The following is a 24,291-nucleotide window of genomic DNA, read 5'->3' as shown; positions in this document are numbered from 1 at the left end:
GATACAGGGCCAATTACTTAAAATATGTTTTAGCTAGGAATTTGAAATTTCCATGACCTTGAACCATGTCTTCAAGGTCATTCAAAAATTATCTCTAGAACCATTAGAGATACAAAGTTGGTTTCAATTAGAAACGTGTTCCCATTCACATTTGAGGACTAAATAGCTTTGGGCCCACCTAATTTGATCAATAATCACTTCAAAAAGTATTCACGCTTGAGTATCAAAATTTGCTAGACATAGGGGGTCTTTAGAATTTTCAAACTCGGATGACCTTTAACTCATGGTTCAAGGTCATTCAAAGTGTATCTATAAAACTAATGGGTTTAGAGAAATGGTTCCAATTTGAAAGGTTTGCATCATGGGATTTTGCATAGGGTTACAGTTATTCAGACATAAATTTCAATTCACACACTTTTAATTTATATTTTACTTTTTGAATTTTTTAAAATAAATTAGGATTATTGGGTTGGTATTATGTGTTTTAAACTTTCAAATAAAAACCATTTCAAATTTACGGGGTTAATTTTTTGGCTTGTTTTTTCAAAATAAGGATTGGCGGTTTCTTGGGGCTTTTTTTTATTTTGGCGTGATTTTGGTGGATAATCTGGCATCCCTAGTTTAGAATCGTATAAATACGCCATATAGCCATAGGAAAAACTGCCATTAACCAACATCGTTTTCTGTAATACTTCTGTTTATTACGTTACTTCTGGTAGACTAATCAGAGCGAAAATGAGTTTATTGACTCCCAATCGGATATTCAATTAGATGTCCTTTCGTAAGAGACTAAGAATATAATATCGAATGGAGAAAACACGCAAACATCTGAGACGCAAAAAATGATAGATGCGTTCCTTATATTTTCGGTCTCTTGGGTGTCGATTTAATTCCGATTAACACGAAAGAAATTTTGTTGCAAAACGTTGTCACAAAATACGAGTAACAAACGGAGTTCCTACGTGTGAATAGAAAAAATATGTATACAATATTTTGGCTACAAAAATGCTTTAGCTGAACTTTTTCAAAAACTTTAAAAAGGTCGGTTTTGCTGACCAAGGCTTAGCTCCAAATATATTATATAATTTACGTACACATCCCTTTGATTACACAAAACTGAATGATAATATTAATAACAAATATCTTTATGAATATAATTATATTTTCTTCGCTAAGCAAAAGTTCGACTACGGAATTATAAGTAATATTTCCGAGAGCCAGGAAAATTGGTCTCTAATGGCGTTACCCCTGTGAAACTATCGTTGTATCGGTCTGTAGATGTTTCCATCTAGGAGCAACAAACACAAGGAGAACGCAGCTAGCCTTTAAACACGCTAACGCAGTGTTGTGTACAAATTTCATTGGACGAGCCTTTACGCTGAACGTTTTACGGAAAGAGGGGGAAGACAATTTTTCTGAATTTCCCCCTTCCGACGGCAGCAGGCGCTAAAGCGTATAACCAATGAAAACTGTACACAAGAGAATGCACGACTTTTTACGGGTTGCGTTCTCCTTGCGTGGGGTGTTGTGTTTGTTGCTCCTAGTTTCCATAAAATCCCCGTCAAAGTCAGATATAGAGTTTGTGCTACCGTGAATGGACTTACAATAGGTTATTCATTATACTGCCCAAGGTGTCGTCAAAGTTCTGGCAGCATGGTTCGGCAATGTGGCAAAACATTCGGGAGGTTTTTATGGAAATAATGAAATTAACTTTTTGATAATTTCAGCGGCGTTGTATGAGCCGGTAACATTCGGCGGACGACTCGTTTTCATCTTGTGGTTCCTCGCGATATTGGTGGTGAACACGGTCATGAATAGCCAAATAAAAGCTGCCTTTGCTATCTCGGTCACGGCGGACATTGATAGCATAAGAAGTATCCTTAAATACCCTCAACTGAGACCGGTCGTGCCCAAAGCAACAGTCTTCCAGGAATATTTTCAAGTAACTATAAACAATTATCGCGAAGTTCTTTTATCCATACCAAATTCGTTAGTGGTTAGTGGTCTTAGTTGGATTCGAAATTACTGCCTCGCGCCATGGACCAATAATCGAAGGGGACTCACTGTTCAGGCTTTAAAAAGCACGCGTTAATACTGGGAAAAGGGTTGTGCAAGTAGTGGGTTTAGGCAATCAAGTCGGTTATCGAGTATCAATTTTTTTTTATCGCGTATTCGAGTCGAGTAATATTGAAGTCGAGTCGAGTAATCGAGTGCTTGATTAAGAGGAAACTTCCTCTTATTCGAGTCGGGTAACTAAAAAAAATATCGAGTAATAGTTTAAACGGAGTCGGGTTATCGAGTACTTGATTAGGAGCTGGTTTTATTCAAGAAATTATTAAATTAAAATTTAAAAGGAGTTTAAAGTGGCTTTCAATGCTGAAAAATATTCCTTTAATTAAAATGAACCACAGTTTCCACAACTTTGTAGGTACCGTTTATTGCCCCCCCCCCCCCAAAAAAAGTTGTAAAAACCGCTCTTTGAACTTTGAAGCAACGAGGATAGAAAAAACAAATACTCGGCGAGTTTAGAGAGCAGCTTATTCGAGAAATCGGGTACTCGAATATGCAATTTTTTGGTACTCGGTAATCGACGAGAACTCGACCTCAAAAAAATGCCGAGTACTCGATGATGTTCGAGTACTCGCACAGCCCGAAAAATCACGGGTAGTTTTAGTTCACTGTGGACAAACTTGGCGTCACTGAAGTCGACGAGGGGCCAACCACTCTTAGAAAGTCTGTACACCGATTACGCCGGACTACGCTTACAAGGAGACTACCCGAGGTGGTTATCACCGATTTGGTTGAAACTCGGGGGTTAGGTAGACCTTATGGTAGTATGAAAATTGCCAAAGGGAAAAGTTGCAATGGGCTTTAGTTTTGCCATGGCAACCCAAAACGTTTTTGATCTCTCAAAACAAAAAAATCTCAATTTAAAAAAGCATGGGATTTTCTCGGTTTAACAGGGTACTTACTTAAAAAATTTTAAAAAATTAAATTTTCAATTAAAGATGAATTTGACCTATTTTCGGTAAAATTGATCAATGACTTTGGCTTAATTGATCAATTTTGGTTAAATTTTATCAAAATTTGGGTAACCGAGAAAATCCCATGCTTTTTTAAATGGAGCGGTCAAGAACATTTTCGGTTGCCATAGGAAAACTAAAGCCCATTGCAACTTTTCCCTTTGGCAATTTTCATACTACCATAAGGTCTACCTAACCCCCGAGTTTCAACCAAATCGGTGATAACCACCTCGGGTAGTCTCCTTGTTAGAGTAGCACTGCCAAAGGCAGGGATTTCAAAGATTACGCGTAATCCCATTGGTACAGTCAAACGTACGGCTCTGTACACCGATTACTCGGAGTGATCAGCCCCTCGGAAGTCGATTTCCGGCGTAGTTTTGTAGAGAAGCTGGAGCGGTCACAAAATGGCGCCGTTGTGGTTAAATGATTAGGCTTAGTAAGTTTTAGACCTTTTATTTTGGAAATTGGTTCTTAAAAAGTTTAAGTAATGGTAATTAACCATTGTATTAAGTAAAAATAACCAGTAAACCGCATATGGCCGAGGATTTTTCTCTCAAATTCACTGGAATCCATTTCATTTCTAAATTTAACAAATTTAATGAACTAAGCCTAACTTTCTCGCACCTACTGTCGCCTAAGCCCCGACCACGGCCAACTTTGATTTCTCGCGCATCTCTCGCGCTACAGCGGCCATCTCATTCGTTGACGTTTCTGTGTTAACCTATGAGCAAAAGATGTGTATGACGTCAGCGCCCCTAGCGGATTATTATTTTTAGTATAGTTTTTACATTGAAGACAATATAACCACCGAGCGTGGCGCTGAACTCCTACACATTATAGTACAGTTTATAGGGGGAAAATCCTTGCTCGCGGAATTTCGACGAATGTGTTGGCCGTAGTAGCGCGAACAGCGCGTGATCAAAGTTGGCCGTGCCCCGACTAAGCCTCTCGTAGTGATAGTTGAACAGAATTGTAGAGGCGCTTCAAAACGGCTGATGTATCTTAGTAAGCCTTCCGAATTAGGCCACGCGTACCGTGTGAAAATATCGGGAACAGTCACAACAGTGAGTCCCCTTAGATTCTTGGTCCATGCTCGCCCGTAGTCAATAGCGTTTACCCACTTCCTGCCGGAACTCTGAAAACATTAGCTCGATAGTTACCATGGAAACCCACTATAGATAACGCGCTACAGCAACGGATGAAGGTAAAATTTTTTGGAGGTCACGAACCGGAAGTGGGTAATCGCTTTCACGAGGGGGAGCTATCAACTCAAAGCGCGACCGGATCGAGTCTAGGTGGCGTAAGGGCGCAAGCCTACACCGAGGTAGCGCCTATGATTAAAGGTCATTAAAACGGTTTTTTCTTAAATAAATATCAGCCAATGATGCCAAAATTATATTAAAATGCAAGTATCATTAATTATAAAGTCAAATTTACGAATAACAATGAAAAAACTGCTTTAGCCGCTAGCTATCTAGGTTTCAATGGCGAACTAAAAGGGGGCGTAGCGATAGTTTTCGGTCGCGAATAGTCATTATCCCTAAGTACAGGGCCGCCTGATCCATAAGGCAGAATAGGCAGAGTTCCTAGGGCCTACGAAAAGTTTAGGAGACATAAGGGCCTACGATTCCATATAATAGGGCCTACGAAGGTCCGAAAAGTCGGTAAATGAGATATTTTGCCTAATGCCTTCGGAAAGGTTAAGACGGCACTGCATAAATTCTTGCAAAAGTGACATAATTACCAAAAGTGTCAATCGAACCTTATTTTTAATGAATGTTACGAGCAAAATAAAAGGGGTAGTGGAGAGGGGAGGGTATACATTGTGCAGGGAAAGAAGATAAAAAGTAAAAATAATGCCACCTAGGAGCAACAAACACAGCACAAGGAGAACGCGACACGTCCAAAATCGTGCATTTTCTTATGTACATTTTTAATTGGTTAGATGCTTTAGCGCCTGCTGCCGTCGGAAGGGGAAAATTCGGAAATTGTTTCCCCCCCGCCCGTAAAACGCTCAGCGTAAAGGCTCGTCCAAAGAAATTTGTACACAGCACTGCGTTAGCGTGTTAAAAGGCTAGTTGCGTTCTCCTTGGCTACGTTCAGCAGCAGTCAACGAAAAAAAAACCGATGGATTTGATATTTTCCACCGATGAGCTTTTTCGTCATAATGACGTCGTAAGTTGCTGAACGCTTTTATTCAGTCATCGGTGTTTTTTTAAAATGGCGTAGCTTTTATAATAGTTTTACGTCAGTAATGACGTCAGTCATCGGAAAAACCGACTCTTCCAGCCGATGACTTCGGTGAGTAACCGATGACTATCGTGACGTCAAAACCGGAAACGCGACAAAGCGTACAGTAGGAAACCTAGGTCACCGATTACTAATCGGTGAGTCCGATGAGCTCTGCTGAACGTACCCCTTGTGTTTGTTGCTCCTAGATGCCACCTGGTGAGGGCTTCGAGGACTAAGGAAGCACTGGAGAACAGGGTTGGACATAAGGCACTATAGTCACGGAATTTGACTACTAAAATAAATGCTCTGACTACTAAAATTAATCGAAATCCGGGGGCTCACTAGTCAATTTGACTAGTGAAAAATTTACCTAAATATTCATAAATAATGGCGAATATGGCGTATCATAAATTCAGCATTCATCAATCCCATTTTACTTAAAAAAATCACATCATTTATGATTTAACTCAAGTGAGAAAAAACTCCTATTTTAATTCTGACGGGTTAAGCAAAATGTTGACTGTTCTTCTTGTTTTTAAACCCCCCCTAGTCAGGCTGACTACTAAAAAAATATCCTCATGTCCAACCCTGCTGGAGAAGCATTTTGATTTTTTTGCCATTAGACGGAAACGCTACTGCCATCTATCTACGTTTTAATACAAAACACGAAAGAGCAAACCAGAAAAAAGTGCATCGTCCATCCTAGCCTAGCCTAGCCTTCTATGTGGTCCATCTCGATAGCGGCATTCAGATGCAGTGTTTCCACTTTGCGGCGAAAAAGGGCGTTTTCGGCGAAAACTGTCTCGGTGGGCACCATAAATTTTAAAACCGGCGAAAAGGCGAAAAAGCGGCGAAAACCATTGAAAACGGCGCAAATTGCGGCGAAAATATTTTTCGATATTTTCAGTCAGAAAAACTAAAAAATCGTCGTCTCTGTAGTCCCTCTATTTTGCCCCCTATGTCCACCCATTCAATTTTTATATATACCAATAAAAAATGTATAACATTTGAAGAAATAAAATGTATTTTTTTTATATAAAAAAATATTGCACAAATCTAAGATTGGAAATAAAGATAAGTAAAATATGCAGTGACACTCACTAAAAAAAATAAGGAAAATGTATGGGGGGAAATTGCGGCGAAAATCGACTATAGAACCGGCGAAAACTGGTAAAATTGCCCCTAAAATAGGCGAAAATCTCTACCGCAGAGTGGAAACACTGTTCAGATGATTCAATAAATCTTTAGTATAGGAACTTACACACTTTCGGTAATTATGTAACTTTTGATTCTTGGTATAAATATAAAAAAAAATTCAGTACAGTTCAGACAGCATCTTAGTTCAAGTATGGATGCAAATAAAAAGGCTTCGAGGCCTGGAGCCGTTGGAAACATTCAGAAGTCCAAAAATGCTACATAGCGTGAACGAGGGAAAAGCCGTATTAATTTCGGAATATTTTTCCCTGCTGCACGTGTTGAATGCCAATTTGTGCGGCGGTGAACCATACGAAGGGCTACTTCACATGGCTGAAGAGAAGTTTTTCAGCCAACCTCTCACTTTGGGTCTCAATAAAAATATCAGCAAAGAAGTATTGGAAGTCTTAAACAGACAGTAAGTAGCGAAAGCTTATTCTTAATACCGATTAACGTTTCCACGATGACGCCATCTATTGAGCGAAATTGAAAGTATTAATAAAGGCAACTTTTACAAATTCCAAAACTTCTAACTAGTTCTAAATATACTTTTGGAAAGTATCGTAACCAAAATGCTAAATCAAATATGAAAACTGTATTACAATAGTATATGGCAGGAATCCATACCTCTACTTGGAATGCTTAATGCGGCAGATTTTCGTCTCGATATGGCTGACGGTTTTTTTGACGTCACTATGTTAACTTAACTAACAACAACGTGAGAGGGGAGCGCGCACAGAGGGGATTGTTTCTCTCGTAGCTGGTGCCAAAGCCGACGGAGTGATCAAACCATACGCGATACGGCAGGATAAGCATTCCAAGTAGAGGCTGAGAGTGTAAAGATTATGAGAGGCGTCTCTCTTTCAAAAAAGCGTACTAACTTTTTTTTTCTTCAAAAATGTCCACTACTGCCGTAAGAGCGATAGCGCCAACAGTGGCTCCGGAATTTGTAAATAAAAAATTTCCAAAAAACTTTAATATTTAATAATATTGTTTCGTATTCCGTTCAAGAGATGGCACTCTTGACCTAAAATCAAAATGAATAAACACCAGAGTCAAAAGCTGCAAGCTCAGGTTCTTTCTCGCGTAAATCTGTTCTTGGTCAGACTGCGGGACAAGGCATATGAGAGATTAAATCCAGAATACTGGTAGACTAGTAGTCGACTTCACCCCGAACACAGGCGTTCCGCGGATAGAACACTTCTAATAATAATAATAATAATAATAATCAGCTAGGCTAATACCCAAGGCACCACCTTAGGCCTAAGTCATCATGCGACTTTTGAAGCCCTTAATTCAGGTGGCCGGGTTAGAGTTGCGAAATTTTTAGGGTATTATTTCTAGACTTGTGCAATTCTAATGTTTATTCGAATAAAATGTTCAATTAAATCTTTCAGACATTTCTTTCATTTACGTACAAAAATGCGAAGGCCCCTATGGACAGCTTGTTTTTTTTTCATCAGCTCATATCTTCGTGAAAAAGTGTTCTTTTCAAATGAAACCAATTTCTTTGAACATTTTCGACAGCACTCTACAACTTTCTCATTGAAACGTTTTTTCTAGCACAATTTTACCGGTGGAAAAATATTTTTTTTTACAAAAACCCGAATTTTTTTCTGATTTTTCTTAAATTTAGAATTAAAAGCGATCCCACTCTAGAAATAATACCCTGAAAATTTCGCAACTCTATCTCTTGCAGTTTCTGAAAACAAATGCCCAGTCAGAGCAATTCAAAACACCCTGTATAGTACCTACCTCTTTGTAACGGGTATGTAATCGTCAAAAATTTGGCCTAGACCTTTGCTTATAGACTTAGGATATTATTAATAGACAAAAAATTGAGAGTTTTTCGGCGTGTTTCAGAGTCATTTTATTTATGATTATTCGTAGTAGTTTTTACGTAAAAAACAGCAATTTCTAGCAAAGCTTTTCTCTCTTTTTCATCAAAAACTAGAAACTGTTAAAAAATTCATTTGGAGATAGCCCAAATGGGCCGAATGTTCTCGGTACTTTGGACTCGTAAAATAAAAGGTCTTAGGACGGGAAATTCGGCGTAACCACGTAGATGTCGTGGTCGTTAGGAGTCGCCGGGTTATTGGGCTCGCGTCAGCTCAAAATAACCACGTCTCTCTTTTTATTACCTTGGCCCTAAAATTGTGGCAAGCTCAGCGTCTAAAATAAACTCAAATTTACACCCAATTTAGTGGGCTTTTTTTTTCAACTAAAAAAAAGATAAAAACTTGGATGACTTTGGCCCCCAATTTCATTATCAGTATATAAATAAAGCTAGAAGCGGGTTGCAATTCCAAATGTGATGATATAGCCGTTTCGGAGTTAAACTGTAACGTATAACACTCTTTTTAGAAACGTTTACTGGGTGCCGCCATTATCGTACACTCTGTTTAAAAAGTCTTCGACAGGTGAAATTGTTGCCCTCTTTTTAATTCTGCTAGAAAACTATAATAGATAGATCGATGAAACCAATTGCAACTATTATTTATTTTCTAATATCTTTCGTTATTTATCGGTTTCGTCCGCCAAAAATTAATAGTTTTGGCGGGTACCGTCAAAACTAATTTTTGACAACTTTTTAAATATTGGTTCTACGGCACTGACTCGCGCGTTTTTGAATTCACAATGGTCGATTCATATTCAGAAAGTGGAAAAATTTTCCCTCTACAACCAACGGTTGAGAAGTTATCGCGTTTACAAACTTTCGTCGAAATTGGGAAACACCTAAAATGCATCAAGCGATTATTAATAACGCAACTTCGACTCCTTTTAAGCTTGTTTACCACTAGCACGCGTCATAATGTAAATTTCTTTACGCGCGTAAAAACGTTTGAACGTTTCAAAACTAAGAAACGCGTCGCTGCGCGCGCCAGTGGAAAACAAGCATAAGACTTAAGAGCTCTGGAACAAGCGAACAAAATTCGGGACAGGGTAAATCTTACCCCGAGAACAGGCGAATAAAACGTTTTAGGGTAAAAAATTTTCGCATTTTGTCCTCGGACAGGCGAAAAAAAAACCACCTACTTAAGTACGATAATTATAAACTTATGCATGCACTTATCAGGGTTTTTTTCCTTCGTAACAAAGATTGACGCATTCCACGAACTAGTGAAAACTTGTGTAAAAGTAAACGTAGCAACGGTTCCCAAATTTCATGGGTCGAAAATTCTGTACCAATCAAAATACCTTAGTATTCACCCAATTTAAAATAATACTATGCCTAACCCCATTGAATTGGGAATAATACTGCTAGAATTACAATTACGATTTCGGTTGTCATGGTTACGCGGGACCTGTTCTGAGAAGACTGTACGAAATTCATCTTTATAATTAGGCGGTAGCGTCATCTTTATTTTGTTAAGTTATATGATTCGCGCAAAAATTCAATTGCAATATAGTTGCCACCACTAGAGACAGATGCCGCCACGATTGAACGATATAGTTGAAAAAGTCTCCATATTGAACGAAATTGGTCCCGCGTCAGCCAGATTTAGTTGTACCTTGGAGTAGAGAAGTCAACTTCTCTACTCCAAGGTTGTACCTCTATTTATTCCCAACTCAATGCCTAACCCTAACCTAAATGAACCAAAAGATGACGTAAAACTAGGCCTATCAATCTATTCGCGATTTTCAGACCCCGGTATAGAAACAAGATGACGTAATTCTCGGTCAATGAAACTGGGAACCGTTGCTTCGTTTAGTCGATTACGAAAACTTAACCTTAAGCCAAGAAAATCTATTTACATTATTTTTTAGGATAGCCTACTACGAAGCGACGCTACAATTAGGTCCTCTTCTCAGAAGAATCACTTACGCGTCCTTGAGATGCTTGAAAAATCCATTCGACAGCCAAGACCCTACCGCCATCTCGTGGAAAGATATCGAAGATACCATATATATTTCTCTCTTCGTTGTCTGCTGGGCCATTTTTGCTTTAGTTGCCGAATGTTACGTCGCTTGTGCAAAATCGAACTGAAACGGCATCAAATGAAGACTGAAAATCCGTAACTAATAGGCCTTGTTTTCACTAGGGTAAAAACGACGTGACTGCGAGTGTCGACGGAAAACAATGGCATTAAGCCTGGTTTTCACTAGGGCAAAAACGCCAAAACGGTGAGAGTCGACGCAAAAATATTGCATTAGGCCTAACAGGAATTTTTCGCGTCGACGCGACGTTCACCGTCGGGGCGTTTTTGCCCTAATGAAAACCAGCCTTTAGGGTTAACGTTGGTTTTTAGCGTCTATGCTTGGCGACGAGGCGTTTTTGCTCTAGTAAAGTTCTGCCATAAGTGTATAATATTGTTACATAAGTGTGACACTTCCTATTCTTCACATGCAAAAGTTTTACTGAGAGCAATTCACAAGACAGACTGCATTACGGGCTTCGTCACCGTTTTGCGTCCGCTTGCTAACGTGTCACACGTAGCCTTTGACAGCGCCTCACTAGGGGGAGATTTTCTTCTTGTTATGACGTCACTCCGTTACTAGCTCTCAGTAAAATATTCCCCAAAGTAACAAACTTATGGAACAACATTATATATTAAAGGCTTATGGTGCAGCCTATCAGCATGTTCTTCTTGGAGTGCTATGCACGTAAATACATCCATACGGATCTAAACCAAAATATACTGAACTATTCAAACTTGAATGTGTACATCTATTAAGGCAGATATTTACTGACGACTAAATTTGTAAAATGTAGAAATTAAACTGTGAAATTACTGATAAACCATATTTTTCCACCGTAGACATACTTAAAAGAACGTAATTTCTCTTAGGAATGGCCCAAGGAATAATTTAATAATAATTCGCGACCAAAAACTATCGCTACACCCTCTTTGGTTCGCCATTGAAACGTAGATAGGTAGCGGCTAAAGCAGACGCTATTAGTTTTTCCTCATCGTTATTCGTAAATTTGACTTAATAAATAATGATACTTGCATTTTAATATAATTTTGGAATCGTTGGCTTATATTTTGATGTTTAAGAAAAAAAAAGTTCCAATGACTTTTGAATTTGTATATAGCAGACGCTAGATCATAGGCGCAACCTGGGAGAAGCTAGCGCCGTTACGCCACCTAGACTCGTTTCGAATGATGGCGCTGATGACGCTCTTAGAAACAGGCGTGCACTTTTACAACGGAGATTTCGTGCTAAGCTAGACTCGGCTCCTAGTCAACATTAAGCCTCGTCTCGAATAGAAGTTCACTTACCTCTTTTGCTCTTTAAGCATTTAAATACTCTTTTACGCGGAGCTAGACCAGTTTCCCCAAGAACGTGACAAATTTTCCAAGATCTTCAATGTGAGAACTAATCTTAAAAGCTATTTTTCGAGTGAGAGTGTCTAGTGGCGGGGCTTCGTAGCGACAGCAGCCAGCCAATGAAATTGTAAAACGCGTTACGTCATACATTCGAAGTAGTTTAAGCCCCGCCTGTTTCTTGAGCCACTTTCGTAGCACGGTGCCATACACACTAGCATAAACTATGGCTGCGTTCAGTAACGCTCAACGGCCTCACCGTTGAGTAAACGTTTAGTCCGGATTCGTATTGTACACTTTTTCGCATTTCCGGTTTTGATGTCAAATTACCCGTCCGTTGAGCAACGAAGTCATCGGCTGTAAGAGCAGGTTTTTTGGTTGCTCAACGGTCACGTGACGTCGCAGCACGGAGGAAGGCTAGCTGCAGACGCCGTGACAGACGATATTTTACAAAATTCACAACAAGCGTAAAAAGCGTTCAACAAGATCCCACGTCACCGCGAGTAGTGGCGTACTCCTGTAATCCCAAGCGTCTGGGAGGCTGAGTTTGTGGATGGCCGTGTGAGGACGACCACCAATCCCAACGGGGTCTCGATCGAGAAACGGTTTGAAAGAATTTTGGGATTGCCTCCAAAATTCGTCTGTTGCTGACGTCACCCAGATGAGATCCCATTGATTTTCAATAGGATCTCATCTCAGTGACGTCACGATGTTCGTTACCAACTTTAGCCCTTAGCAACCACAGCGTATCGAGGCAACCTTTTGTAGCCTAAAATTTACTAACTTTGCACCAATCCACCAACGGGTGGTCGGTCTACTTCCGCCACGGGTGTCCCCACCCCTGTCCCCACGTATCCCCCGTTGGCGTGGCCGTTACACATATCTCGCCCTGATTAATAAGGTGGACGAGCGGACTGAATTTGTCCCAGACGTTACAATCACGAATAATCATAATAAAAAAGATTCTACGTCATGTTTAGCAACGGTCTCAACGAAAATAATTTGTCAGATATTTCGTTGAGGGTTACAGAACGCAGCCTATGTCTTATTCAACTAGTAAAAACGTTACACGCGCGTCTTGATATTTTAGCGTAATTTTGCGCGATGTAACGTTAAAAGGAACCACCTATGGACTGCAATGAAACGGTACATTTCGTATATACTATTCTCCACCATTCTCCCCCTTTTCGGCTTTCCGTTGCTACGCAATTTTTTATGTTTAGGCTTAGTTTCTCTTTTCGGTTTAATAGTCGCAAGCCAGATTTCCCGCACGGTACTGACGAGTCCCAAATAGGACGAAACCGGTCTACCGTTGAAATTTCTGGCTAATTTATTGAATTTAATTTAGTTTTGCACTCGAAGATCTATTTGGTCCGAGTTTCGCGTCTTTTGGTTTGCTCGAAGACCTATCGGTACGAGCTATTAGTAAGTTTTTATTTTCTTCGAATTTGTTTAGGGTTTAGCTTTTTTATCCCTTTTCATAATGGACTTATCTACTCATTCGCTAATTTTTTCAATTTTGCGCGAGCTCCCTGAAATAAAATAAATGCGCGAGCCCTTTAGGCTAAAATATTAAGGGGCGCGTGTATCTTTTTATCAAGTCGAACAAGAATTTATGTTAGCACCTTACCTATAGGACTGGTGTTTCTATAAAATACGGGAGGTCACGTGTAAATGTTTTTGCGACGTCACTAGCTATAGTTACAGAAGATAGACGCACGCGCTCGAGTCGATAAAGATTTTGAAATTTGTAGTCCACGTGCGAAACGCGCGTGCCGATAAAATACTAAAAAGCTTAAGCTCGTGACGCGGAGAAAAACATTTATAATTTCTTATGGTTTTATTTTATGTAAATACCTATTGATCTTTAGACATATACATGTATTTAGTTTTCTGATTAAAATAATTTCCTTAAAATAAATAGAAATTTGTAACTGTAAAAACACCTTTTATTTTCATGAATATAAAAAATTGTACACGCGTTCTTTATTTTTTTTCACCTTTCACGAAATGTTTGATAGTCACATTTTTAGTAATTACATTCCCCATCCCCCCCACTCGTAAGGGCCCGTGCAGAGGGGGCCCCACACAATCGGGGCCCGCCAAGATCATTCACAAATTGCGTAACGTCCATTGCATAACTTTACAATTACTTTCGACCTTAATCATAATATAACAATTAAAAGGTATTTTCAAATACCACAAGGACAGCCAAATTCAATAGTTTTGATTTGCGCTTTTATTTTATCGCAATTGGCCAAGATGGTACTTTGGCGCCAGACTTATTTTAAGAACGCTCTGCCTTATTCTGTGCTAAATTTTTTGATACCGATAAATGGCGGTATTCAAATATTAATTTAGAATTTTTCTTTTAATGTTATTGAAACTGAAACTTTTTAATATCAGAAGTATATATTATATTTTAGGCCATAAAAATGAAACTTGTATCTTCTATCCCATTTACCTCAAATTTAACCGCACGTATTTAAATCACATTGCGTCAGAATATGTACCAAATAATTATTTACCAGATGTAATATTTTTACAAACTCACTATGTGATGAATTTTGGTTCGCACTTTTCTTTTTTTCTTCAAAAAGCATTTTTAAAATCAGCGGGAACCTACGAAAATACATGTTTCAAGCGATTAACATCATTAGATACTTCTTCCTAACCAATACACTTCTGTTAATATTAATTCTTCTTAAAATTTCGAATTCACATTATTTTAAAATTCCACCAAAATACAATTATAATAGTTTAAAAAAAAAGAAAATTAACATTATAACTTTGACAAAATAATCAGCTAGGCTAATACCCAAGGCACCACCTTAGGCCCAAGTCATCGAGCGACTTATAATGCCCACCTTTAAGTTTTAGCTGAGAACGTTACGAAATTTGGGATTAGCTCCCAAAGGGACCATTAATTTTGGGCACCTATCCCGAATTATCGCCGCACGAGCCCTAATAACGTGGTTTAATTTAAAGTTTACTCCAGGAAATTGACTTATAATGCCCACTTTTAAGTTTTAGCTGAGAACGTTACGAAATTTGGGATTAGCTCCCAAAGGGACCATTAATTTTGGGCCCCTATCCCGAATTATCGGCGCCCTAATAACGTGGTTTAATTTGAAGTTTACGACAGGAAATTGACTTCACCATCGCTTTTTGTGGCTATGACAACGGTGACGTATCCGTTACCACGGCGACCGAGCGAGGCGCCTGGATTGATACACATGTTCTTGGCCAGTGGAAAATACCAACTATGCACGCGAAACATTGTTAAATACTTTTTTCTATTCTTGTATGACAATACGGATAAACAGCTAAGCTAAATAATTGGGGTTTTCCGATTTGTCAATCAAATCATTATTTCGTGCCGAAATTAATCACGGGTAGAAGTTACGAACGCGTCAAGCCGTAGACTAAATATTTTCCAGATTAGCATTACTAGACTGTCCAAAAGCAAAACCCAGTAAACGCCATTTTCGAAAATTTCGAGTTCAGTAGTAAATTTATGTACACCGGCTGGTGTTAATCAATATAAAAGAAAATTAAATATCTCACAATTGTCAAATTTAATAAAATGGCGTTTACTTGGTTTTGCCATGGGACGAACCAAAATCCACGTTTCTTTTACAGATGTGTAGAAAGTTACGTGGATTTTGCTTTCAGGTGACGGGTTACCCTCGTCATAACACGCCTTCTTAAAAGTAATCCTCAACTGGTAGCGCCATCTTTTGAAAATATGTCGCGAACGCAGAATTACGTCACTTTGGGTACAAATTACGTCAGACTTTTAAGGAATTTTTAAGGATAATCTTTTGCCTATGGTCACGCTATGTCGCGGCGGTTAACACCGCGTGACGTCACTCTTTAATTTACCCATCATTCATTTCGACAAAACGCATTCTCAAAGAAAAAAGGTTTTGGTTTTTAGCACTCGCCATTTCTTTTTAAAAGTGAAATTAATGCACCTGTAAAACAGCACCTACATTTCGAAGACACCATTTCTTGTTTCAAAATTTTCCTTTAATTTTAATTAAATTAAAAAAATTTAAGTACTTAAGTATATAAATTAAGCTAAAATTGGGTATAGAGATGTTAAAAATTAAAATTATGCAGTTTACGACCAATATTGTGCGTTTTTTTTAAATAGCGTTTAGTCCAATGTAAAACTTTTGTTTCAATATTGAAGTATTTTCTATTTCATTTACAGCAATTTTTTGCTTCGAATCAATAAAGTTAAGCTTTAAGAAATTATTCATTTATTTGAGATCGCTATTATATAACCAAGAATTAATTTATTTATACTTCGAGAGAAGGATTAATCTTGCATTAACAATAGTAGTTCCTACCTGGATATACCACTCTAGCGTTCCGCGTGCATTTCCTAAATGTTTGTTACGGGTTCTGCCTTGTAGAAGGCTACGTGTTACGGGAGTTTCGGAAATTCTCCGTTAACTTCGCCGAAGCGGCGCTACTGTCGCAAAAGTCATTTGCTTGTCAGGTTTTTTCCAAGTGATATATCCAGGTAGGCACTACTATTGTTAATGCCTCAATCAAGACATCAGTTTTAGGGAACCAATGAGATATCGGGCTTGTTTACGAACGGGATTTTGAATCTCAGTTATTTCAGAGATCAGAAACTAATTTTGAGATTTCAGAGCATAATTTTAGTGCTGAAGTACAAATATATGCATTATTGATATTACCATAAGTAACATAATAACATAAGTAAGACATTGAACGATTTCGGTTAAAGATAGTCTGTCGTAGAGTGATTGAGTAATCGGAAGTTGCGTAACCGAAAACTCGGCCAATCTTTCTCTCTTTGCTGTGGAAATTACTGTCATTAAAGAATTTAGCGTTGTGAGAATAGGAAGTGGAATACTTATATTTATTACGTTACTTATGATATAACTAAGAGATGAAAGGCTTATAAGTAGGAACAAAAAAAGTGCAGTGCCTAAGCCGAAATCTACGAATACTGTCTGTCTTTTGAAGTTACGTTTACCCTTCTGTTTGGAAGTCCCTAGTCCCCGTAAAATAATGGTAAGTGTACTAGAAAGTTTCGTCATGACAAAAGAAGCTTAATTACTAGAGGGCGCAGATGTTTTATCAATACGAAAAGGTACGGTTGACATCCTTTGACGTCACAGTGCCATTACTCTTTTAACATTCTTTCGTTTCAGTTATTATTTTAGAGATTTAAAGAGATCTTTTAAAATTTTGGAACCACTTTCTTCTTCCAAATTAGACCTAGTCCAGTTACTCATAGCGTACACTACAAAATATGTCAAAAACAGTTCATGGTATTTAAGCGATTAAATATAGCAACGGTGTCCAATTTACGTAACCTTGTTTCTTTTTCGAATCCATGGCTAGGCTAGGCAGTGGTTATAGTGAATTAAGGTTAGGGTTAGTTAAAATTAAGTTACTGTATGAAATAATTTCGGTATTTTGCTTTAAAAATTACTTTTATTTTTGACCAATGAAAATTGGCAACCATTGCTAAGTTTAGTTACCAATTAAAATACCAGATAATTATCAATTTTGAAACTCCCCAATATTATAAATCGGAAACAGTTAATTATGATAAAATACCGTATTAAAAGTACAACGCAACCTTATCTGGTCATTCTGCCAAATCGAAATGGTTATACATTTAAAAAAGTACCCAACACGCGCTAACGCAATGAGCTCGCAAATCATAGAAGAACTATCGAACCACGGATTAAAATTTAATCCATGATCGAACCATCCTTCGATATGACCTTCGCTAGACAGCGACTGTAGTTGCCCCGAAACACCAGCAACAAAACCAGTTATCACCAGAATACCTTTTACAAAAATCAGGTAACGATGCGATTCGAGCTATCCACAACCGGTGTTTAGATCCACTTAATGCCGAGAAATATTTTGCGGAACTCTGAAGATTAAGAGATGAGAGTCGCCCAGTATAATTTGACGAAATTGCCAAAAGATCGGTATACTTATAAATATTACTTTTTTATCGTTTCGTTTTTGGTTTATCGTGTCACGTCGTTAAAAATGGAAGCGATTGCGCGTGGAAACAAAAATCGTAAAAATTAAAATATTTACACACTACCGAAGATATAATTCGACGTTTTATCTTCGTGACTAGAGAAATTGACGCTTCGTATATAATACCTATTTATATAAGTCCAGTCAGTTTTGGGTGCCCCACCCAACGACCAGAATTTAGAGCTATGTACACAATACGGAATTTAGTAACGTAGTCGGGCTCGTTTTTATATTTAATGTATTTTGAATTTCGTGATGGTCTTCAGACAACTTTGTCGACGTCGTTAGTCTCTCGTACGCAAACGATCGTTGTCGAATCGTTACCGGCCGAAGAAAGAGTTTCGGGTTCCTCCGGCAGGAGGACAACGGTGTAAAAGTGATTGGTCGGATCGGTAGGCGACTGGCGCGGTTTAGCGGACGTTAAATCGTCCAGCGATTTGGTAATTTTGGGAGAATTGGAGTTTCTTCCGGTCGGGGCGGCCGAGGAGGGGTCAGAGGCGGCTCGCGATTCGCTGACGGCGCCGACGCTGCCGCTGTGGCAACTGTGGAACTCTTCGACCGGGGAGCCGGCTTGCTTCTCGTAGGAGCGGGCGACGTTCCCGGGGACTTCGTACTCGGAGCTGATCCGTTGCAGGTTGGGGTTGAGCGGCGTGACGGTGGCCGGGCCGAGGTCAGCCAGTTTGATGGCCATCTTCTCGGGCGCGTCTTGCACGTAGATGATGCGGTTGAAGGCCCTCCAGCGGCGAAAGAGCTGGACGTACATCTTGCACTGCACGTACATGAAGACGAGTCCCCCCGTGAAGCCGATGGCTACCACGATCAACTTGGTCCAGAAGGGCCATTCCAGGACCCCGGAGCGCATCTCTTCCGCGGTGCGGTCGATTAAGACGTACAGCGACCACACCACGCAGGTGATGGCCACCACGTGGAAGGTGATCGAGCACAGGACTTTACGCTGTTCCACGGGACTCATCTCCAGCTTCTCCCACTTTGATGGGCGAAAAGACGCGTTAGAGACCAAATGGACACGGAGGACGCGGACGAAGGAAAAATAAAATTGGTAAAAGTCAGGAATACGTAACTCGAACTTGGAAGGGTTATCTCGGCCGATTTCCGTCTCTATCTAGAGCATTTTGACGTCAGAGCATACGTGTTTTTTCTTACGAGTTTCATTGGCTTAAAAATCTCCGAACAAAAATATCCTGGACTACCCAGAGTTACCGAGTATAGTTGACACAGAAGCGGCGCCAGGATTTTTGGGGAGGTAGGCCAACCATTTGGAGGCCCCCCAACCACAATTTTTTCAAATCCGTCCACGGACCACGTGGATTATTTAATTTTTTTGAAGCAAGTGGTGCAACTTTTGGGTAAAATTGGTACGCGACGAAAAAATTAGAACTAAAAAATAAACTACTGTTAAAGATACTCGTACCTTTGGAAGGAATATAAACAGCAGTGTCGTTAAGCGAATCACTCGCATTGAATAATGAAAAATTAATAAATAAATAAGTTATTTCTCAAACAAATTACAGAATTTTCTGATATTAAATAATTTGGAGGCCCATATATTAAATTTTGGAGGCCCCTATCAAAATTTCAAGTAGGCCCAGGCCTACCCCGGCCTGTTGCTGGCGCCGCTACTGAGTTGACAACAAAACTACAGTTGTAAAAACGGGAGGTTGCGCGGGGTTGAAACTCCTAAAGAGGGGAATTTTTTCTCATACGCGTCACTGAAAACGGTCCCCGAGATCTTCCCGTCGGAAATACGGCAGGATAGCCATTCCTAATTCGAGGTATGTATTCCTGGTGAAAGGTATTACCGTTACGTCATTTCCAAGTCATGGCAACATCGGGACAAAGATGCACGTTACAAAGATGCAGCGCGTGCGTTCGTGGATTTCAAGGAGGACATACAGTGTGCGGGAACGATTAAAGAAATACAGAAAAATCAAGCGCTAAAATTAGGAATTGACTACGGTTGAACACTACCGAGCGTGGCTAGCATGCGGCATGCGGAGGAAACTCCGAATAAACCTTCGGAGTGGACTGGCCCAACTCGTTCAAATGTTGCTCTTACGTCACAAGACACTGCTTTATTGGTATATTCTTCGCACGAGCGATTTTGCACGCGCCCTACAAAAAGCTAGAGTTGTTAAATTTCCGGAAAAATAAAATGCGGATCCGCAAATCGGAAAAATAAAAAGTTGAAACAAATTACTTTTTAAGGGTTTTGAATGTTTTTATCTTTTTATCGATATAAAATGTCTAATAACAGTAAACATACTACAAAACATTAATAGTGTCACATTGTTAATCAGTTTAAAGCTAGTCTAGAGGTTTAGTTTTACTTTTAGATTCGAAAAAATGAGGTGAAAATGCCGCTTTATTTAAATTTGCAAATAATATTAGACTAATCAAGGAATTAAAACTTTTTTATTTTTTTCGGAAAAATACGGAAAATTTTCCGGAAAATTTACTGACTTACAACACTAGAAAAAGCGTGCACTCGAAGGCTTGTAAAAGTAAGAGACTATGACGTAAGAGCAACATTTAAACAAGAAGGCCACATTACTTTATAAAAAGGTCTATTTTTAGGGTCTAGCAATATATTGGAATAGATACGTCATGCATTCAAGTTTAGCCTATTACAGGGTTTAAATTAGCTAGAAGGATAAGTACTGCAAAAATGAAAACCTGAAGATAAGTCAGTGGTCGTGCCAGAAATATAAATCCCCAAACAGGCATACACCATGTAACGCAAAGGACACCGAGCAGATAAAACCATAGAAAATAGATGAGGAATAGCAACTCGATTTTTTATCTCGCAGTACTTGAGGCCTAGTAGCTTTCGGTAATGTTATGACTTAAAGACTCACAGAATATTTTTAACATCATCCCCTTCTATCAAGTGACTCTGGTATATCTACCAGCTAATAATAATAATAATCAGCTAGGCTAATATCCAGGGCACCACCTTAGGCCTAAGTCATCAAGCGACTTTTAAAGCCATTAATTCAGGTGGCCGGGTTACAATGCGTAGGAGGGGGGTGGCAAGCCCTGTATGCCACGCAGGCCAACAGCTACCTACACTAACTATTACCGTTAACATCTACAAGTTTTTATAGAAAGAGGAACCCCTTCGCCCAGTGGGGAGATAGCCCGCAAACTCAAAACACTTGATTCTGTTGGCCCTTTGAGCCTCATATATTAAATATATATATATTAAAGCAGGGTTGCCACAATTTTTTTTACATTCGAATTCCCCGATTTTTCCAGATTTCCCCCAACTTATTTTGAGCCAAAATGTTGTATTTTTCAACCTATATTTAAGTAAAGGCTTCCATGACATTTCCCTGATTTGTAGACTAATTTTTAAATTTCCCTGACTTTTCTGATTTGTAAACTTAATTTTTAAATTTCCCTGACTTTTCTGATTTGTAAACTAATTTTTAAATTTCCCTGACTTTTCTGATTTGTAAACTAATTTTTAAATTTCCCTGACTTTTCTGATTTGTAAACTAATTTTTAAATTTCCCTGACTTTTCTGATTTGTAAACTAATTTTTAAATTTCCCTGACTTTTCCAGATTTTCCCTGACTTATTCTGAGCCAAAATTTAGTTTTTTTTAACCTGTATTTTAATAAAGGCGTCCATGACATTTCCCTGATAGACTTATTTTTCAAAATTCCCCGACTTTTCTCTGATTTTTAGATTAATTTTTAAAATTCCCCGACTTTTCCCTGATTTATAGGTTAATTTTTAAAATTCCCTGATTTTACCAGATTTTCCCTGAATTATTTTGAGACAAAATGTTGTATTTCTTAACCTATATTTTATCAAAAGGCTTCCTTGACATTTCCCTGATTTGTAGACCAATTTTTTGAATTCCCCGACTTTTCTGATTTTTAGACCCATATTCAAATTCCTTGACTTTCCAGGTTTTCTAAAAGCTAAATAGAATAATTTGGATGCGACCGAAATACTAAAGGTTAAATTCCCTTTAACCGTAAGTTAGACAGCCATAACTTCAGAACCCCGAGATACATCTTAAAGAGTCGCTATCCATCTTCAATATTTTCTTCGATAAAATTGACTCTGACAAGTGGCAGGCTACCTTTCTGAAGGGTTTAATCTTGGTCTGCATGATGAATTCGAATTTGCAGAGTTCGCAGCAGCGGGTGTCGGAACTCTTGATCCACTGCTGCAAGCAACCCTGGTGCACGTACCGCAGACTGCCGGCGCAGTAACAGGGCGAAATCAGAGGGTAGTCGGCGTCCGCCTCGCAGTGACAGATCCGGCAGATGTCGCGCTCCATCATCGCGGCCGCGCACGCCTGGAAGGCCAACTGGTTGGGCCCCAGCCCCCCCGCGCCGGGCACCGGCGTCAAGACCGAGTTAGGGCCGAACGAAGATCCGGACAGCGTCGTCGTCGAGGGCCGTCGATCCATCATCGGGACGGACGGACAGTGGCCCAGAACTGCAGAGCGGGACGATGAAAACTCCTGCAAAGACATTTAAATTTCATAAATGATTAAAGTAAATTATATTATATTCCTAGATTAAAGCAAGTGTCGCCTCGACGTCAAGTTGCTCTTTTTCAGCAGATGTCGCTAGCGTCGAAATCAAAACAAGATGCTTACGCTACATTTGACCTAAAGGCGGGACATAAAAGTACCCCTCGCGTTGATTGGCTCGATTGTAAATTTGACGATAGCTTAAATTACATTAATTTATATTGGATCATAACCTCGCAGTTTGAAACGCGCATAGCGCCCTTTGTACCACCACTGGACGGGCGAAAAAGAAGAAATCAGGCGATAGTATCGACACCTGGTAGAGATAAATTGAAGCTTCTTCCTTCCCCCTTTCTCTCTCTACGCGCCTCTCTCTTACCAAAGCAGCTGGCATCATGCATTGCGGGACGCGTTACGTTTCTATTTTCCGCCACCGGGTGGATTTAGCGCTGTACTTTCGCGTCATTTGCTTGAACCAACACTGCCTTTCGATTCAAACTTAGGGTTGATAGGCTTATGATTGGATATATAATTTAGGTTAAAGTTCACTAAGTAGAGTATAAGTTGTCTAATTATAATACTCTACAATGGTTGTCTGACGATGTTATCGTTCCGTTCTTTTGAATTTTAGCTTCCTTTTCCATTAATAGATGGTACCACGATCTCCAGTAAAGTCGTTAGATAGATAGATTCATTGCCGTCTCTAATAACAAGGGTCTTATCGTAATACAGGTGGTAATGATAGAGCCGACTGCTGCTTTAATGAGATAATTATATATACCTAGGAGCAACAAACACAAGGAGAACGCTAACGCAGTGTTGCTGAAAGTTTTACGGGCGTGAAAATTGTACGCCAGAAAATGCACGATATATACATATATTTTAAATGCGCAGAAAATAATAGAATTACAGAAGTTTCTTTTAAACCAAGCAATACTTCTGCGCATGATTACATATCAGAGTGATTGAGAAAATCATATCACCTCGGCCAGGAATTGAACCTACAACCTTTGGGTAAGCGTCCCAACGCCATTACCATTGGACAACCGAGGTCACGAGTACACAGGCCTCGGACATCCAATTTAAGAATGACCCGATTGGGTTCGCTTTATTGACGGGATACAACAATAGGTTAAATGTAGGTTAAATTCCTGCCCGAAGTATGAGCGGATGGTACCCTGTGTTCCGAAGTGGTAAATGACAGGTGTCAAATAATGTGGCAAAAAGTGGTAAATACCGACATGGCGAATAATACTTTTACTGGCTAATATGCCAAATAATAAATTTTAATAATAATAAAAAAACATACCAAAGGAAAAATATATTTGTGCTATTTTAGACAAATATACTGGATTAGTTGCCAGTTTTGGGCTAGAATATCAATTGTAGCCCAATCTAGTTATTTCTTTTGGCTATTTTACAACGATTTTTCCTGAGTTTGAATTCGTCTGCTATATATCTTTAGGGTGTAAGTTTTTAATGGTTCTTTTGTGAAAAACTGAAACATTATCTCGCATGTAAGTGATGCTACATATCTGAAAGATATTATTTACATCATTTAAATGCATATACTGATTATTAGTCACTATTTGTCACTCACATTTTGCCATATTTGCTACTTTATTCCACTGGCATGGACTTTATTCTAAAAAAGTGACATTTAGGTAACACTGATGGTAGCAGAGGGTAATATTATACTTACATATTCTTAGGTAGCTGTACGGTTTGGAATTCGTGGATTTATGATTTAATATACGAAATATTTTTACTATTTCCTATTTCAGATAATGTTTTAGGTGTTTTATATCAAGCACTACACTCAAAAGCGCGAGTTTATTTATGTAGAACTCTTGACAGTACGAAAATTTAAAAAACCGATTTTACACGTGATACGAGCGATATTCAAGGTTAAAGTTCATAACACGCGAGGTTATAAGAAAAATAATTGGACGATTTCATACATACGTATTTGCGCGTGACACTACCTTTACATTATGAGGTAAAGCTGGTT

At 39.0% G+C, this 24,291-nt stretch overlaps 1 protein-coding gene across 4 annotated transcripts in view; it reads right to left on the bottom strand.

The window, feature by feature from the left end:
• Window positions 1-13,646: 13,646 nt before the first annotated feature.
• Window positions 13,647-24,291, bottom strand: part of LOC149944056 (E3 ubiquitin-protein ligase MARCHF8-like) — a 71,488-nt gene continuing 60,843 nt past the window's right edge. For 3 of the 4 annotated variants that reach the window (XM_090174718.1, XM_090174722.1, XM_090174720.1), the window contains 2 exons: window positions 21,882-22,268; window positions 13,647-18,755 (listed from right to left, as the gene is read on the bottom strand). In XM_090174718.1, the coding sequence (XP_090030844.1) occupies window positions 18,030-18,755; window positions 21,882-22,268 (1,113 nt within the window). In that variant the 3' untranslated portion in view covers window positions 13,647-18,029. The remainder of the gene's footprint in view (window positions 18,756-21,881; window positions 22,269-24,291) is intronic. The other variant, XM_090174719.1, reaches the window with a different exon arrangement.

The sequence above is a fragment of the Leiobunum rupestre genome, chromosome 5 (genome assembly GCF_980474605.1).
Source record: "Leiobunum rupestre chromosome 5, qqLeiRupe1.1.hap1, whole genome shotgun sequence".
Taxonomy (NCBI): Eukaryota; Metazoa; Arthropoda; class Arachnida; order Opiliones; family Sclerosomatidae; genus Leiobunum; species Leiobunum rupestre.
The sequence above is the reverse complement of the archived record's forward strand: the minus strand, read 5'-3'. Positions and strand labels throughout refer to the sequence as shown.